Source organism: Pimephales promelas, chromosome 9, assembly GCF_988280905.1.
Source record: "Pimephales promelas chromosome 9, fPimPro1.hap1.1, whole genome shotgun sequence".
NCBI classification, from domain to species: Eukaryota; Metazoa; Chordata; class Actinopteri; order Cypriniformes; family Leuciscidae; genus Pimephales; species Pimephales promelas.
The window spans coordinates 16,254,171-16,274,129 of record NC_142777.1 but is presented as its reverse complement, the minus strand read 5'-3'; the positions used below and the strand labels follow the sequence as shown (position 1 = coordinate 16,274,129).

The window sequence follows — 19,959 nt, the reverse complement described above, 5'->3', positions numbered from 1 at the left end:
TTATTTCAGTCAAAGTTGCTCTTCTATCAGCGTGAATCAGTCGGCCCATTCTCCTCTGACCTCTAGCATCAACAAGGCATTTTCGCCCACAGGACTGCCGCATACTGGATGTTTTTCCCTTTTCACACCATTCTTTGAAAAACTCCAGAAATGGTTGTGCGTGAAAATCCCCCTAACTGAGCAAATTGTGAAATACTCAGACCGGCCCGTCTGGCACCAACAACCATGCCACGCTCAAAATTGCTTAAATCACCTTTTTATCCCATTCTGACATTCAGTTTGGAGTTCAGGAGATTGTCTTGACCAGGACCACACCCCTAAATGCACTGAAGCAACTGCCATGTGATTGGTTGATTAGATAATTGCATTAATGAGAAATTGAACAGGTGTTCCTAATAATCCTTTAGGTGAGTTTATATGCCACCACACAGGAAAATTAAAAGATAAAGCGTCACTAAATATAGATCATCAAAATAGAGTTACTGGTAATATTAATACATTTTAAGCATGTTTGTTTGCTTCTGCGTGACCAATTGGTTGTTAATTAAAGAGCAGATCCTGAGAAGAAGTGATCAGGAGTTATACCTTGCTGTGTCTTAGAAGAGCTCTGGCCACACATAGAAGTTGTCTCTCTCCCACTGAGAAGTTCTCTCCATTATCTGTCACCTCTGAATGCAGTGAATTAGGCAACTGGCTAACCTGAAACCAAATCAACACATTAAAATACACAGCTAGTCATAGACATTTGGAAAATAATTCCAAAACCTCCTGCTTTTACTCACCATGTCCTTAATGTGCGTTTTCTCAAGTGCTTCCCAGATCTGTGCATCAGTATAGTGACCCCAGGGATCCAGATTTGATCTGATGTTGAGATAAGCAAACTTAGTCCACATGGTCAACATAAACTGATCCTTGTCTTACTGTGCACGATTCATCAAGAAAAATCTTTTGTCAAAACATTTTGCTCAACTTCTGTAATTACTTAGACCCTGTTTACAGCTGGAATTAAGATGCGTTTTGGTCGATTGGATCACAATTGGCGACACAAAATACAGGCCTAGGCAGGGTTCTAAAATGTTTGGAGCTTGTCCACTTTTGACCACTTCCAGAGGTAGTCAAAAACGCATTAGACCGGATTGCTTTCGCATTGTAATCGCTCAAGTGGTTGAATATGTTTGAACAGCCACAAAAGATCTCCAAATCTCCGCCTACCGACCTAACGCATAAACATTATGGGATGCGCGCTTGTCAGACGGGATTTAAACTGTGCACAATGAGCACAATGTTTTTCCCATTCCTGATAACACACACTCGCAGCGTTCGGCGTGATATTATGGCTGTCAGATCAGAAACTAAATCTGCTGTTCTCTGTGTCTTTTTCTGTCGTCTTCGGTGCGTTCATATGTAAATTATGTGAGCTTATTTTGTCCTTTAGATCAAAAGATCTGAAAAAACACAAACATTTACCGGCCAATAGACCCTCACCTCGAAGAAATCAGGACAGAAGTGGTTGAAAGTGGACAAAAGAGATGGATTAAAACACCAGGTGTAAACAGGAATGTGTCTCCCTTGTCTATTTGAGATCCGAGTGAACAAAACGCATCTTAACCCGAGGAGTAAATAGAGCCTTTGTTTTGGCTCTCCATTCTTCTGGTATGCTCCCACTTTTTCACAATCTGATCAATTCCACATGGATGAAATTTAGTCTAACATACACACTGAAGGAAGTGAACTGCACCATTTTGACTTCAGGAGTTCAGCTGAAAGCACATGGCTAGTGTTGGTAAAGTGACGTAGACCGTACCTGACAGTACCAATGAAAAGAACCGGCTCTTGGGGGATGACTGACAGCTTGCTCCTCAAGTCCTCCAGACCAATGTGAGCGATGTTGACACCATCAATTATGATTGATCCACAGCTGAGCTCCACGAGTCTGAAGAGTGCAACACCCAGTGAAGATTTACCTGAAAAAACAACCAACCTGTGTCAAAATCGATTTCCTCCACCGGTAATATGACTCGCAGTACAGATGAACACAAACAGCATCTGATAGGATAAAAGTCTACCTGAGCCCGTTCTGCCAACTATCCCTACGGTCTCCTCTGGAAGAACGCTAAAGGAGAGATTCTTCAGAACCAGAGGAAGGCCATCCCGATATCGCATTTCTACATTCTGGAAGGTGATTCGTCCACTCGCTGGCCAGCTGGAAGCGGGAGCGGAGGGTCTGGCGATCTGTCGAGGACCTTCGCTTTCCAGGTTCTGAGGAAATAAATGGTATAATGTTTATATTTTGTCCTTCAGAACTCAGCGAGACAGAGTTATTGGCTTCATTAAAGCCACACTGTGTGATTTTTACCCCCACCTAGTGGTGAAAAGGTATATGACCATCCAGTGAATATTAGTTTCTGTTCCTCTCAATTCCGATTTCGCTTCAACTCCTACGGTGGCCAATGTAGTCCAAGATTAGCATGGCTTCCAGTTCGACCTCATCCATGATTGTTAACTCAAACGTAAACGCGAAAGGCGAAGCTTGAATTAACGGGTATGTCCCTCTTTGGCTAATGTACTTTCAAGATGGAGGGGCAACACGGCGAACCCCTTACCCGTATGTATTTTCAATGGCATATCATACACTCACGAGAATACTTTATTACTTGAATGAAGTAAATATACATTAATGAGCAAATATATTTTTGAAAGATCTAAGTGTTTTTAGCTAAGAATAAACTAAAAGAGTTACACAGTGGAGCTTTAATCACTGTAAAATGCTCTTGGCCACTTGGGCGGCAGCTACAGTAAGACAGCTGTACTGCTCTGCTTTGATAAAAGTCTCCTGAAACAAGCTGTGTCATAAGCTATGATGTTCTAGCTGGCAATAAACGCATCCCATGAAGCCTGCTGAGCGACATGTAACAGACTCACTATGCAGCGCACTGACCGCTGGGCTCAGTCTTGTGTGAGCTTTGTCAGTTGAATAACAAATTAACTGTCCCTTTCTATTTTCCATCGACACAACCAGCACGCATGTGTCAGAGATGCTTCTACCTTTATGTAATGATTGATTCGCTCCACTGAGGTAAATCGGGCTTCGGTTTCAGAAAGGAGCCTCATGGTGAACTGAAGCAGGCCAGTCAGCTGGATATTGGAAGGGAAAGAAAATGGACAATGAATAACAATTATGATGAATAGTAAGCAATGCTAAGTAGCAGTCCCGCTCTAAAAGCATCCAGCACGTCCCCTACTCGGCTGTGAGAGCAGCGCACCTGTACAGCGTAGGAGATGGCCAGGCCTGCGTAGGCAGGGGGAATGCTGCCATGCATTAAGACGATGAGGAGGGCTACAGTGGTGATGAGAAAAATACTGAGAAGATCCAGGCGAACAGCCAGCCAACGCATAGCACAGCAGAACAGATAGTGACACGCTTGGTTTGTGTCAAGCAGGGCTTGATTCCTGTTGGAATAGAACAGATATTTAGCTAAAGTCCTCATTTTGAAATTTCATTTATAACATACTTTGATATATATATAAAAATTCCCCAAATTATATGTAAATATATATATACATATACATACATGTGTACAATTTGAGATCATTTTTAATGTTTTTGAAAGACTTCTAGTATTTTCACCAAGGCTGCATTTATTTGATCAAAAAATACAGTAACATTGTGAAATATAATTACAATTTAAGTATTATATTTCTGTGATGCAAAGATGAAATTCCAAAATCATTAGCCTACTCTAATCTTCAGTGTCACATGATCCTTCGGAAATTATTCCGATATGATGATTTGCTGCTCAAGAAACATTTCTTATTACTATCAATGTTAAAAATATTTTGTGGAAACCATGATAGTTTTTTTTCAGGATTCTTAAAACACATACAATTTTATGTATGAAATATTGCCTCATTGGCTTTTCAGTACAGTGACACCAAATTTTACATTTCTTTCACTGTACAGTATGTGTGTAGGATGAACATTTAGTCAATTCCAGGTGGAAATCCAAAATATGTCCCAAAGTGGATGGGATTTATGAATAGAAAGTTCAAATAAACAGCATTTATCTGAAATAGAAGTCTTTTGTAACTCGAAAAGGTTTTCATAAGCTGTAAGCTATAATCATCAAAATTTTAGCAAATAAAGGCTTGAAATATCTCACTTTGCATGTAATGAGTTTATATAATATATTAGTTTCAGCTTTCAAGCATTTCAAGTTGAATTACTGAAATAAATGAACTTTTGCACGATATTCTAATCAGTTTCACCTGTATAAAGGCCTTTACCGTCACTTTTGGTCAATTTAACGTGTCCTTGCTGAAAAGTATTAATTTCTTAAATAATAATAATAATAATAATAATAAAATCTTACTGACACCAAACATTTGAGCGGAAGAATATGCATTCATTAAGTACATTCGTTTATAACTATAACCTTCGTTACAATACAAAACAGTTTGTTCCAGTCCTCAAATTTGATTGCTCATTGATTTTTCATTATTATCTTATGCAATGACATTTGTGAGGGTGTCTTTTTGAGTATACTTTCTAGGGCCATGGTACATAAAGACCTCAAGTAAAGTTTCCCCAGCATAACTAAGTTCTGTAAAGTCATGGAGGACATCATGTTGTCTGAATATTACCTGTGTAGGAAGTCAGCACCCCTGCCGTAAGCATAGATAGTGGACAGTCCTTGCAGACTGCTGGTGATATGAGAGGTGAAAGGGGATTGGCTGATATTTTCCAGACGCTTCAGCTCACGAATGAGAACCCTTTGGATAAAAAGGACAATCGGAAAAGTACATTTATTTATATATATATATTTTTTTTTTCTTATTTTTTTTTCAGTCCCTGACAAAAAGTCACCCAGTCATGAAATATGAGCAGCGATATACGGCTGAGTTTTGATCAAAGCTCTGGCTCATCTCATCTGCTTATCGGTGTGGCTCACAGAACTGCCTGTGATGTGACAGGTTAGTGGTGAGATGGAGGCCCGCAGGGGACAATAATAGTGAGACTGAGGGGATCTTCCTGGCTGAGCTGCAGTCATTGCTGGCTTCTGAACTGATTTATACGGGGCTTTATGAGGCCTCTCACATCGCAGACAGGACAGCAGAGTCTGTCTGCAGTGATGAAAAACTAGCCTGATTTGAGCTTGTAAGTGCATATATAAAAAGCCAAGGCTTGTGAATAATGTCAGTAATGAATGAAACTTTTCTTAAAATGAAGGTGAAAGAGGACAAACCTGCCCTTGATATGTAAGACAGATTCCTTGTAAATACATGCATGAGGGTGGTTCTGTTGTCTTTTTAGAGCAAAATAAAACATTTGACAGGATTGCCAACTCTCACGCATCTGCCGTGACACAATCTCACGCTCACGCAATAAATGTCACGCCAAAATCCATTTTTCTCCACTCTCAATCCGTTAATTTTCTATTGATGACTAGCTAGCACAGCGTATTTAATGACAGGAGATAACATCTGCCTACAACGTATGTACTCTCTGATCGTTGATTCGCTGAAAACCTTGCACCTGATACGTCAGTTGCGTGTGAAAAGTTCAGAGAGAGTTCAGCGCATGGGTTCGGAGTCGACTGATGCACGTTTGAAAGACAATCAAGGTAGGCAGATAATACAACACTAGTGACGTAGCCTTGCCTTATCAGTCTGTGTGCCGAGAGTAGGGGCTTCAACCATAGTTGCAAACATTGTTTGACGTGCGTTATGTGACGGGCTAGCTAATTAATCAATAAAAATAGGCTCATGGTACAAATTACGTTTTGGCAAATCGGGCAAGTGGCATTCAAAAGTTGTCCAGAATGTGTTGAGCCTGCCACACTCAAATGCGGATGCTGAGCGAACCTTTTCAGTTATGGCCTAAACAAGACTAACACCACAGACTGATGCACCCTGTAATGGGAAGTTCAGATCATTTTACTGACTCACTTGTTCAATCTCATTTATTAAAATGAACGAATCTTTTTTCGAGTCATTCGGTTCATTCAACGCACGAAATGAACAAATTGACTCGGAAAAAGCTTCGTTCATTTTGATGAACGAGTTCGAACAGGAGAGTCATGAACGCGCATCACAGAACAGAGCAAGGCGAGCATTTGAGCTTATAAAACTTAAACTTTTTTTTATTTAAATGAGCGATCGTTTCGCTTGATAAGACCCTTATTCATCGTCTGAAATCGTTTAAAGCCCTTTGAACAGTTTGCAGTTTGCACTGAAACGGTCTTTTGGACCTTGAACCGTTTGGTTCCCATTAAAGTCCATTATATGGAGAAAAATGCTGGAATGTTTTCATCAAAAACCTTAATTTCTTTTCGACTGCAGAAAGAAAGACATGGACATCTTGGATGACATGGGGGTGAGTAAATTATCAGCAAAAGCTTTTTAAAAAGTGAACTACTCCTTTAATACATATGAATACATTTATATTTTTAATTCAATAATTACCTGCATATTACAATTAAATGAATATATAGAAAAAGTTTAGCATCATTTTTGGTAGATTCGGAACGCATATTCGTCAATTAATCAGCCTGACCGATATATTTAGTTGTTGTTTTACATTGACACAGCACAACTATTGGTTTCTTTTAATAAATCTGATAGACCAAACCTGGAGATTCGGTTGACAGTGAAGATGAACACCCCTAAAGGAATGACGGAGAACAGGAACCACGGAAACACGATGCCCACCATTGCCAGACAGAACAGCACTAGTGTCACATTCTGGAGCAGCATTTCAGCATATATAGCCAGCCGCACGTCAACTATGCAAAGAGGGAGAATAGAGAGTCAATGTGTGAAAGAGCGAGACATCAAAACTCTTTGAGACGCCACTGTCATCCCGCATTTGTGAACTGAGAAAGAGAGAGAGAGGTTCCTCACCCTCATCCATGTCCCTGGAGAATCGGTTGAGAATGCGTCCCAGGGGTGTTGTGTCGAAAAAGCGCATGGGGCTCAGAAGTAGAGTCTTAAATAGTTTATCATGCAGAACCGAGGCTGCCCGCACAGTGCACTGCAACGACAACAATGACACACACACACACACACACAACAGTGTTAATAATGCATGAAACAGCAAAAATCCTAATAAATGGGCTGGTGATTTAAACACTTATAAAATGCTTTAGTTAGGGTCTGCAATGCAAATAAACAGGTCAGGGATGTACACAAACAGTCAAACAGCCATAATAGCTAGATTATATGAAGGGAAACCTTGGCAAGCATACAGAAATGCTTTTGCCTGAGCTCTGTGAAGTCCAGATGAGACGTTACACTGGAAGTGATCAATACTGAGTCTGACATCATCATTCAGCAAAGATCGATCAACTTCAGCCACAGTGAAACGGAGGGATTTCTTTGTTAACAGATATACAGTACGCTGGTATATAGAAATACTTTATAGGACAGCAAAAGGTTTAAAGGGATAGTTCTCCCAAAAACCAATTCTGTCGGTAATTACTCACCCTCATGTCGCCCCGTAAGACTTTCGTTCATCTTCTGAACATTAATGAACATCTTTTGGTGAAATCTGAGATATCTCTGTCCCTACATTGACAGTAACTTTATAAAGCGAGTTAAGCGACTTTAAGTGTATTGTTGGCGCAAAAAACATAATTTGTCACTTCAAAATATTAATTTATCACTTCAAAATATTAATCTCCAATGTGCGTTCACAAAAGCATCACACTAAATGTGTGAACACGCAACAGATTAATATTTTGTAAATAAAGTGGTTCAATTATGGTTTTGCTCAAACAAACAACTTCATAAAATTGAGGTTAAACCACTAGAGTCACATGGATTACTTTAATGAATGTTCTCACTACCTTTCTGGGGTTAACTTGTTGTTGCAGAGCTGTCAATGGAGGGATAGAAATCTGTCAGATTTTATTAAAAGATCTTAATTTGTGAAAAGAAGATGAACGAAAGTTTTACGGGTTTGGAACGACATATGGACGAGTAATTAATGACAAAATGTTCTTGTCTGTGTGAACTAACCCTATAAACAACTGCGTATTAGGATCATGATCATTAGGATCAAAATTCAAAGTGCCCAGGACCCGAGGGTCTCCACCATCACAGGGCCCAGGATCATGTTCACAGTTATTCCCTCTTGACGACACACCCGATACGTCAGGTTAGAAAAAATAGATTTGAAGGAAACATGAATTTGAATGATATAGAGTAGTTCACTTTTGAAAAAAACTTTTGCTGATAATTTACTCACCCTCATGTCATCCAAGATGTCCATGTCTTTCTTTCTTCAGTCGAAAAGAAATTAAGGTTTTTGATGAAAACATTCCAGAATTGTTCTCCATATTATGCACTTCAGTGGGAACCAAACAGTTCAAGGTCCAAAAGACAGTTTCAGTACAAACTGCAAACTGTTCAAAGGGCTTTAAACGATTCCAGACGATTTGGTTCATTCAACGAACGAACTGACTCGGAAAAAGATTCGTTCATTTTGATGAACGAGTTCGAACAGGAGAGTCACGAACGTGCTTCACAGAACAGAGCAAGGCGACCATTTGAGCTTATAAAACTTAAACTTTGTTATTTATTTATTAAATGAGTGATCGTTTCGCTAGACAAGACCCTTATTCATCATCTGGAATCGTTTAAAGTACTTTGAACAGTTTGCAGATTGCACGGAAACTGTCTTTTGGACCTTGAACCGTTTGGTTCCCATTGAAGTGCATTATATGGAGAAAAATCCTGGAATGTTTTCATCAAAAAACCTTAATTTCTTTTCGACTGAAGAAAGAATGACATGGACATCTTGGATGACATGAGGGTGAGTAAATTATCAGCAAAAGTTTTTTTTCAAAAGTGAACAGCATGCAACAAATTAAACCTAAATAAATTATGTACCAAGTATGCTTTTGTTTTTTGTTTTTTAAAGAAAATAATAATTTTATTCAGCAAGGATGAATCAAAAGACATTTATAGTGTTACAAAAGATTTCAGTTACACTTCATTTTAGGACATGATTAAGGTTTGGTTGAGGTTTAGTTGGATGTAGTTATGCTTAATTTACCGTTATTAATATGTTAAAGAGCCCCTATCATAGCATTTGAAATATTCCTATTTTTGTTTTGGGAGTTCCCAAAAATAGTTTAACACGCATGCAAGGATAAAAAACACTTTATTTGTCTTATAATGTGCATTTATTTTTACCCGATTTGCTCAACGACTCCCAAATGATTCGTTCGACGATTCATTTTCCTAAACACCTCCTTTGAGTGACGCGAAACATTATTAATAATATTTACAGATTGTGATTCGAAGGAGGACGAACCTGATCCATATACACTGGATACTGAGCCCTCCTTCGGGAACAACCGGCTTGCGAATCCACATTTGAATTCATTTATGATTTTGAATGATTCATCATTAAAATGATGAGAACACAAGGTTCGAGCTATACTGTTGTGGCAGGGCTCCAGACTAACTTTTTTTACTAGGAGCGCTGTTGCCCCTGACTGAAAATTTTAGGAGCGCAAGCAGAAAATTTAGGGGCACACTCAGCTTGCAATGCAATTATTCAAATTTCACCCAAAATAACTGTAATACTGACAAATTCTTTAATAATAAATAGACTTAACATTATGATATGCTGTTTTATTTTAACTCAGGGTTCCAGACTCAAAGTTGAGGGCAGCATCACCTCAAATGAGAACTCACAGCGAGTTCTACAAAAAAAAAAAAAAAAAACATTCTGGTAGCACTAGGGCTGACAATAAATCACTAAGCTTAATTTAGGGTGTAGATGAAATTAACTTTAGTTATTATCATTTATAATGTCTTAATATTAATTAATAAAAGTAGTGAAAATATGTACATGGAGTGAAAATAGCCAATAAACATCCTACTGTTTACAATGGTATTTTTTTTTAAGTGTTTAAATAAGAGTTTTCCAACATCTTAAAATTTTTCTTTTTAGGACAATCTTTAAAGGTTGAACAAAAAATGCGTTGGTAATCACATAAAAAACAAAAAAATAAAACATTTATATATGATATTATTGAAGTGCTGGGAAAAGATGTGTAGTAGGCTACTTGTAAGCATTTGACTATTTCTTACACATTATCATATTTATGGTTAGAGTTAACTTACTAAATTAGCCTAAATCCATGGTTCTGTTAGGCTGATTTGTGGACTGAAAGCCTTCTATAATATTTCTCCTGGTTTCCACGTCAGCGCTGTTTGATCTGATAACAGAACTCTGCGCCGAATCGGAGTGTTTCTCACTGGATCTCGTGGTGTTGATGTTATTAATTCTGAGGCGAATTCAATGGATTTATTCACTGGATCTCCTAGTAACAGTAGTTGCGTGAGCGAGATCGGCCCGCGACTGGCAAGTTCGAGGCTTTATGGTTCGGATCGCAGCTGCTGCTCCACGGTCCTAATCATACATGAGTGGCGTATTTTCGTTCCGCTTTCATTTTGTTTGCATTCGCTGCTACTAGGTAACGTCTAACGAGTCGATAGATCGCTGATTGCTCAGACGCACATCAGGTTGTGATATTTGTCTCCGTCTCCTTCCCACAAACGTTTACGCGCGCTATTCTTGTCACGGATTCATTGACGCGCCCCTTCCACGCTTTACCATGCGTTTAACGTGTGGCAAATTTACTGGTCGCACATGTGCGACTGGATGTAAAATTCAGTCGCACACTCTCAAATTTTGGTCGCAAAATGCGACCATTTGGTCGCAGTCTGGAGCCCTGTGTGGTATCGTTGCAAATATGAACTCTGACCACTGATTCTTCACATGCTCCTCCCTGGACAATGAAAACAAGTGGCTGAACTGTCTTTGCAATGTAGAACACAGCATCTTCTTGTCATGATGCGATTCAGCTGAAGTATTTGAATGTGTTCTAGACTAGACTTCAAGTCTACACTCCCGTCTGCGCGCGCAGTTGTTGGGAGCAGCCAATGAGCTAATGTTTTGTATCTACGTCACGATGTAAAAGCTAATGACTCGTTTCAAAAACAATTCATTTCATAGACTCAGAGTCGACTCTCACTTTTGAAAGACAATAACTTTATATACGGTGCACTTTCAGATATAAATCTTTGCAGGATGTTTTCTTTCCCTTAGAGCTTTTTTCCACACTACATGAACAGCCATTTTCAAAAATCCATGATAGGTGTTCTTTAAGTACTGTCCACGTAACAAGGATACTATAAAATAAAGATACCAAGATTTCTTTTGATCATGTGACAGTGAAGTAATGTCTTCTGAAAATTCACATGAATACATTATTATTTTAAAAAGCATATATATTTAAATAGAAAGCAGTTATTTTAAATTGTTATATTTAACAATATTACTGTTTTTTTACTGAATTTTTGATCAAATAAACACAGCCTTGTTGAGCATAAGAGACTTCTTTCCAAGTCATTAAAAAAATCGTACTGACCCAAAATATTTAAACAAATTAAATTTAATATGTAAATAAAATATTTTTGCCATTTTAAGTCCCACAGGGGTTGGGATCGCTGTGCAGAGCGTCAGAAACAGAAAACAGGCATCATCAACTGTAGGCACACTGACACATAAAACCATAATGAAAGCGGTCTAGTTTTGACACATTGCACAGACAGTATCCAGAGTAGTCATGACATTACCCTCAGCACTTTACACGATCTAACACACAAATGAGGCGTAATAAATGATGAACGTCATCACTGCCCAAAGGTAGAACTGCAGCACATATAAACTGATGGTTTCATAAGTACAGATATTCCTACATACATTCTATTTTATTTTATTTTATTTTTCTATTTTTATTTTTATTTTTTATTTGATTTCTTTTTATTTTATTATTATAATATTTTTGAATTATTATTATTATTATTATTATTTTGTTTTGTCTTTTTTTTAACTTTGTATACTGTGCTTTCCTAGTAAATTGTCTACAATGTTAAATTGTTTAAAAAAAATGTTAATTGTTTTTGTAATTTTATCTTGTCATGTGATTGCTAATTTCCGTCTGTAGTCCTACACAAACACATAGTGCTAAATCTGGTGCAGCCATCTTTTCAATGTAACTGCACATTGTCCTTTTATAAATAAATCAAATCATGCCATCATAACAAAATTCCTCATGTTATGCTTATGCGAGTACATTTGGAATTGATGGTTTCTGGCACAAGGAGACAAATTCATTCCATTAATAGAATATGTAAAGTTCCCAAATTTGCTATCTTACCTTCGGGGAAAAGAGATTAGCCATCATCGAGGAATTAGTGAATACAAGTGGCACACAATTACACAGACACATAACCTCTCTAATGTGCTGTCGGGTCTGCTTAATGGAGAAGGGGGCACAGGGTCCTGATGGGACACACATAAACAACCCCTCCAGCTCAAAGTCAAGACACTGGACAGATAAACGGATTTAGCCTGCAGGCAATTTCAATTAAACCGCAGACAGAAAGGACGAGAAAGAGAAAAAAGTGGACACTCGCCAATGTCATGGATTGCAGAGCAAGGATTTAGTGTGAAAATTAAACCAAAACTATACCATATCAATAATATATCGGTTTCACTTTGTAAAAAAGGCATTAATTGCGATGCTCCCATGACAGATTGACCTGGTACTCTCAGGTAGACTCAGTGATGAATAGTACATGAGCAAAGAGGAAATGCATCTGCCCAAGGAGCCATGCTTTTGATGAAAAATTCAGCAGGAAGCCTGAACAGAGGAATCTCACTGACAATAAACTCCAGATTACCTTGACGAACACCAGCCCTCGCATGGTCTTCAGGAAGAGCGCCGCCCCCATGGATAAGACGTACACCCTGGAGTAGTACTGTATGTGTGGATTCAGCCGCATGCTATCGCTCCCGGCGGTCTCGTTCCCCTGCAGCAGCGAGGAATTCTGCAGGGACAAACCCAACATTACCTTGGAAACATGATCCTTCCCCAGAGATCCCCAACATACCAGCTGAACTGTGTGCACCAGTCCCAGTCTCAATTATTTTACAGAATGCGAGTTAACTGCAACATCTGTTGCTGTGATTGTCCCTCTGAGTAAATCGTGTGGAGTCTGGCACTTCTAATTAGTTTCGGGATTGATGTTAATTTCAGCTGAGCACCAAAAGTCGGTGATTCAAGCTGGCGTTGCCTTGCCTTAAAGGAATAATTCACCCAACAATGAAAATTTTCATCATTCTTTCACCATGATGTCGTTTCTAAATCTGTAAAGACTTCCATGAAACTCTGAAGAATGTGAGCAAGTAGGAACTACGTATTCCAAGGAATAATACCTTGGAAGAATGCTGCGTTCACGTGCTATGGAAAATAGGAGGATATTTTCCACTTGTGAACTGGTATTTACCAGTGTGTTGCGTTCAAGTGCTTTTGTTGTCGTAATGTGGTAAAGAGATGGAGATCCAGACCTGTTATTTAGCTAAAACTATTTTAGATTGCTTAAGTCAACTGCAAACAGCAAGAAAATGATTTATCAAAACTCAAAAGGTAAATAATATGCTGTAGCCTATATTTTCTAGATCATGAATAGTATATATTTTTTACCATTCACGACTCTCGCGGTGCTCTCCGCCATTTTGAAAAGATCAAAGGTTATCTCATCTCCGCAACTCATCCATCAAAATATTCTACGAGTTGCCCAGTGGAAAATACCACATGAGGGGGTGTTCATGTGCATTTTCCACGTCGGCTTTTGGTATTTACCATAATTACCATAGCACATGAACGCAGCATAATTCCTTATACCAAGGAAACTAATTATTCTTTTGAGTCAGATCCATGAAATAGTGCATCACAGTCCCGCCCACAGCCCGAGAGAGTGTTGGTGCCGGAAGTACATTTCCCATTCATTTCTCCCATTGACATTTTGTAAAAAATCATTCCCAAAGAAAAAAACAAAGAGAAAATCCAAAAAAAGTCAAGAGTACAAGTTCATTTCTGAGCAAAGGAACTACTCCTCCCATAAACCACCGCGCCTCACTTAAGTCGACTGTAAAACAGCCTTTTGAGTGACTTCCAAATCTGACGACGGTCACGTGAACTTTTCTCTAAAGTGAATTTTATATAGTGAATGTGCAGGGAAACTGCTTTTCCTCGATTTACTGAAGCTTCTATGTAAAACACATTTGCAGCTCCACATGCTAAAACGTTGAGCATCTGGCTCGCTCATAGGCTTTGCTACGGCTACTGCACATCCAATGGCGTGGGGGCGTCTCAGAGGTGCGACCAATGAACTTAGCCCTACGCGATCTTCAGTCTTCACGTGCCTTCGCGGGGTTTCAGACACGATTTCCACCAATCAGATGCATCACTGTGGGATTGTTCAGAATTGTGGGTAATGAAGTACTTATCCAATACATCGCAAATAAAAGGCATTTATCTTAACACAAGGTTAGTGCCCCATTAACTTTTGGCGTTTATATGAGCATATACAGTCTACCATGTATGGTTACGTTTTAATGGCTTATATCCCAACTGTCAATGGAGAAATTGTATCGAATTTTTACTTCCGGCACCGGCTGTGGGCGGGACTGTGATGCTCTATAGGTTGGTCAATTCATTCACACTGATCAGAAATAATTCTCCACAGAAGAAAGAGTCATACAGGTGAGTAACTGATGACAGAGTTCTTATTGTTGGCTGAACTATCCCTTTAAATGGCAGAAAATCAAAGCAATGAGATTGGTTTACCCCGCTGCCCTGCCTGATCCAGTGACTAAGCCACCAGTTGCTGAAGGCAATACTGCCTGTGGTGAAGAGGAAGAGGAGGATGTTCACAATGAAGGCCAGAGGGCCTCCGGCAGCCTTGATGTAAGCAGCATACACGGGCCAGGCCACGGCCCCGGTCCCCTTTTCCTCCGCCTGCATGAGCTGCTCTGTGAGGTGCACATCAAACAACACAAAGAGACAGAGGAGAAAAACAAAGAAGTGTGACTCATCCTCCAATATTTGCTCAGCTAAACTCAGACTGTTGTTCTCAGATTAAACCAGCGCTTCTCAACTGCTAGTGGCCACGACGCCAGGATAGGTCACACGTAGGCTAGCCAAACATCTGAACAAACTACAAAAGATCAATTTATTTGCTGGGTGGTTTATATTTAGTATAACAGTCATGGTATGTTTGTATCAGCCAGGCTTGTGTTTGCAAGGTCTGTGTTTTCTCTCGAAAGGACTAAAATTAATTCTTTGCGACTAAGCGTGTGTTTACACGACACGACGAAAGCTTTTTATACGTTTTGAACATTCATTTACACGACAATTGCATTTTGATGGCCTCAAAATGGGGGTTCATAGTGCAAGGTTACCTTTATTGACCTGGTAAACCACAAAAACGTGAATTTGTAAAAACGGGTGACATCATGCATAATTGGTTAATGGTTTTACCACTTGAAATCCAATGTAGATTCAAAGCAAACCTAGCTGAGAAGTGCTGGATTAAACACCCCTCACCTCCATTACTGCTCTCGGCGTGCGGCTTGGCCGCATCATTGACATGAAGGGGCCGCGGGCTGCTCTCCTCTTCTGCCCTCTGCTTGTTTTTCAGGTTCTTCCTCACCAGGTTCTGGATGAAAGATGAACAGAAAAAGAGAAAGAGCGAGACCTGGTAAAGAGCAACCCGCAACTGAATGAGCCAGAACAACGGCTGCTGGGTCATTAATTACAGAGATCAGTGACAATGTCCCTCGGGTTGTTACTTCCACAGATCAATTTACTTATAAATTACAAAAGCACAGCGTAAATTAACATTTCAAACGCAGCAGCTCTGCAACCCGTAGTTCATGAATTTTGCAGTGGGTGATGTAGGATGTTTTGTGAGTGTTTGACCCTGGTGTTTTTCCATAGGGCACAGCTGCAGCGGGCGGGCATATCGCACCTCTTGCTGCACGCTGTTGAAAAGGGCAGCGTAGTCTCGGCCTTTCTCCATCAGCTGGGTGTGTGTGCCGTGCTCTGCTATCTGGCCGTCCTTCATTAACACCAACTCATCACACTCTGGCAAGTACTGTAGAATAAACACACCCGGGGGAAAGGACATGAGTGTCATAAAACAGAGTTAGGAGAACTTATGCTATTAACCTAAATCTAAGCAATAAAAATATAATAGATATTGAGTCATTAGTCGTCTACTCATTTTTATTATGAAATAATAATAATGATATAAAATAAAATAATGTGTTGTGGGAAATCTTTATGTCTTTCATATTTTTAATAGGGATGACATATTGATTTTATCAGTTATCAGCTAATATTAGACATTTGTTTATGAATAAGTAACAGTCAAAATTGGATCTATAGTTTAATAAATCAATTCCTCTATTTTTTTTTTTACCTTTTTTTCCTTCATCTAATGCTCAATTAAAACTAATTTAAGTAATATTTAGCAAATTTCAAAACTAATATCCATTTTTTATAACACACATTATAACGTTAAAGCACTTAAAATGTTTCATTAACAGTAAATGTTTAGTGTTTAATTTTTCACATTTTATTTAGACAAAACAGAACAGAATTTAAATTAGTGCCATTTATCAATTAGCGGCAGTGTTATTGTTAACTGAAATTATTAAAATAATAGTTTTTGTTAATTGAAAAAAGCTTAAAAATAATAAAACATGTTTTTTAAATGAACTTAAACTTTAAAGAAAATTAGAAATGTGGCCTTGGCAACTAACTGAAATAAAATAAGTTTAAGATAAAGTACTAAAATGATTCAAACTAAAACTGAAAAAAGCTACATTTTTTTAAAAATGTTTTATTGACAAGGGCACGTAAAATTATTAAACTAACATTCAGTTCAACTAAAATAAAACTGAATCATATATAAATAACACAAAAAAAATGTATTCATATGAAATAAACAAACAGGCTTAAAGGTATTAAAAAATATTTAATAAATAAATAAAGATGGTAAAAAGTATTTGCCGTATTATAACTATAGTAATGGCTGAAAGGATTGTCTAACAATAAAGCACTGCCTCTCATATGAACCATATTCGATCCTAAAACATACTCTCAGTGGAACTTGGTGGACGAGTTCGATGCCACCTGTCCCAGTCTGCGATATGTCTATGCTCTCTCGCTGTACATCACGTGCATTCATGAAACTCTTGCCTGCAATTGGTGCGTGACGAAGATGACAGTCCTGCCCTTGGCAGCGGAGCGGATGGCGCTGTGGAATAGGTGTGAGCCCACACGAGTGTCTACGGCGCTGAGGGGGTCATCGAGCAGAAGGATGGGTCTCTCGCTGTACAGCGCACGTGCCAGACTCACTCTCTGCCGCTGGCCGCCGCTCAGGTTGGCTCCTCTCTCTCCGATCTACAGCAGATAGTCCCGTTACAGCCACAGTCATGATTATACACCATTTTTCCAAGACTATTTACAATTGAAAAAGTGAGATTTGTATGAACTTGTTCTTTGATTGTGTTTGTCAGGAGCATTATACCTCAGTCATATCGCCATATGGTAGTTGAGTAATATCAGGGAATAAACAGCATGCCTCCAGAACAGCATTGTACCTAGTGAGAGATTTGTTTAATTTTAAAAGAGAGGCCCGAGTCATTTGTATGCACAACTTACATATGCATGGATAAACCTCCTTACTTTTCCTCAACATATTGTTTTCCAAACAGGATGTTCTCTCTGAGGGAATCGTTGAGGATCCAAGCCTGTTGAGCAACATATGCGAATCCTCCATTTACAGCTACTGAGCCGCCAAGAAGGGTCATCTAGACAGAAGGCGAAGAATCAAACCTATACATCTGCTTTCACCCTGCTGAGAAGACCAGCTGGTTTATGTCCAAGCTGGTTGATGATGGTTAAAGGGGTAGTTGTAAAAAAAAATAAACGTTTTTCATTATTTACTCTTATTCCTTGCCAAACCCATATGCTGTTATTTTCTCAATAGAACTCAAAGGGTGAAATGCTTCCATAAAACAACAGCTGTCAAGCTCCAAAGAAAGAACTTTAAAACTTTGTCTCTTTCAAATTTTAAAAGAACTTAATTTATTTGAATCTTGTAACATCTTAAATGTCAACTGACTATTTTGATCAATTTAATGCATCCTTGCTGAATATTAGTATTAAAGGAGTAGTTCACTTTTAAAAAAAAACTTGTGCTGATAATTTACTCACCCCCATGTCATCCAATATATCCATGTCATTCTTTCAGGATTTTTCTCCATATAATGCACTTTATTGGTAACCAAACGTTTCAAGGTCCAAATGAGAGTTTCAGTGCAAACTGCAAACTGTTCAGAGGGCTTTAGAATATGAATAAGGGTCTTATCTAGTGAAAAGATCAGGCATTTCAAAAATATATAAAAAAAGTTTAAGTTTTATAAGCTCAAATGCTCGCCTTGCTCTGTTCTGTGATGAGCGTTTGTGACTCTCCTGCTTGAACTCATTTATCAAAATGAACAAATCTTTTTTAGTGTCATTTGGTTCATTAAACAAACGAAATGATTGAATTGAATCGGGAAAAGATTCATTCATTTTGATGAATGAGTTTGAACAGGAGAGTCACAAACGTGCCTCACAGAACAGAGCAAGGCGAGCATTTGAGCTTATAAAACTTAAACTTTGTTATTTATTTATTAAATTAGTGATCGTTTCGCTTGATAAGACCCTTATTCATCGTCTGGAATCGTTTAAAGCCCTTTGAACAGTTTGCAGTTTGTACTGAAACTGTCTTTTGGACCTTGAACCGTCTGGTTCCCATTCAAGTCCATTATATGGAGAAAAATCGTGGAATGTTTTCATCAAAAACCTTAATTTCTTTTCAACTGAAGAAAGAATGACATGGACATCTTGGATGACATGGGGGTGAGTAAATTATCAGCAAAAGTTTTTTTAAAAGTGAACTACTCCTTTGATTTATTTAATTAAAAAAAATAAATCCGACCCTAAACTTTTGAATGGTAGTGAATGTAATTTCTCACCTGTCCCAGGAGAGCAGATAACAGTGAGCTCTTTCCACTGCCGACTCCACCACAAACCCCCACCAGTGAGCCCTGGGTGCACAGCGCAGAAAAAAAGGCCATCAAATCGCATCAAAACAGAGCGAGTTTAATTCTTGTGTTGGAAAACTACATGAGCCCTCTATTCATGAACAGTTTTTTTTTGCAGGCAACTGAATATAATGAGAAATATTAGAAGACACTGAGCTATGTAATGAAGGTGAAACTGTGCTGATGACCCAAGTACTGTACCTTGCGGATGCTCAGGTCTATGCGGTGCAGGGTTTTGTGCAGCGGCGGTCGGATGCTCTGGGAAGAGGAGATGGTGCTCTGCGGGCTCTCCTGCTCCATGTGTGTGAGAAGGTGCTCTACGTTGGGTTCCTCGGTCTTTCCTTTACTCTCCTCTGTGCTGATGTACAAGCTCAGTTTCTCCCTCCTCAAAAGCCTCCTCATGCCTCCTCTTTTCTGCTGAACTCGGCTGTTTTTCCCCTGCGAGCCGCAGGTCTGCTCCCAGGCCAGTGTGGCATCTACAAACTCCACCGCATTATTGGGATCTTCTGTTTTGACTGAGATCAGCTCCCTATCCTCCATCAAGAAGAGCTTCTGTGGGCAAAAGTGGAGGCATTAACACCGGGAACACCAAACTTGTTTGGTAAACAAAACTTTGAAGGAATAGTTCTTTCATAAGAAAAATTCTGGGTCACACTTTAGATTAGGGTCTAATTCTCACTATTAATGGAATACTAACTATGAGTTTTGCTAAATACTTCTTAGTTAGTAATATAGTTGTTAATAGGTATTAAGTACGATTATGGGATGTAGAATATGGTCATGGAGAATAAGGAATTAATATGTGCATTATAAGTATTAATAAACAGACAATATCGTAGTAATTAGTATGCTAATAAGAAACTAGTTAATAGTGAGAATTGGGCCGTAAACTAAAATGTTACCAACTCTGTCATTATTTACACACCATCACATTG

At 38.8% G+C, this 19,959-nt stretch overlaps 1 protein-coding gene across 1 annotated transcript in view; it reads right to left on the bottom strand.

The window, feature by feature from the left end:
* LOC120461082 (ATP-binding cassette sub-family C member 5) overlaps nt 1–19,959 on the bottom strand; it is a 48,142-nt gene that overhangs the window by 4,650 nt on the left and 23,533 nt on the right. Inside the window, exons 10-27 of the mRNA XM_039649194.2 lie at nt 19,226–19,576; nt 18,956–19,027; nt 17,619–17,743; nt 17,461–17,533; nt 17,130–17,333; nt 15,895–16,020; nt 15,471–15,582; nt 14,712–14,896; nt 12,763–12,909; nt 6,901–7,030; nt 6,629–6,782; nt 4,642–4,770; nt 3,264–3,450; nt 3,046–3,135; nt 2,067–2,259; nt 1,805–1,964; nt 783–861; nt 586–699 (exon numbers count right to left, since the gene is read on the bottom strand). Of these exons, the coding sequence (XP_039505128.2) occupies nt 586–699; nt 783–861; nt 1,805–1,964; nt 2,067–2,259; nt 3,046–3,135; nt 3,264–3,450; nt 4,642–4,770; nt 6,629–6,782; nt 6,901–7,030; nt 12,763–12,909; nt 14,712–14,896; nt 15,471–15,582; nt 15,895–16,020; nt 17,130–17,333; nt 17,461–17,533; nt 17,619–17,743; nt 18,956–19,027; nt 19,226–19,576 (2,631 nt within the window). The remainder of the gene's footprint in view (nt 1–585; nt 700–782; nt 862–1,804; nt 1,965–2,066; nt 2,260–3,045; nt 3,136–3,263; nt 3,451–4,641; nt 4,771–6,628; nt 6,783–6,900; nt 7,031–12,762; nt 12,910–14,711; nt 14,897–15,470; nt 15,583–15,894; nt 16,021–17,129; nt 17,334–17,460; nt 17,534–17,618; nt 17,744–18,955; nt 19,028–19,225; nt 19,577–19,959) is intronic.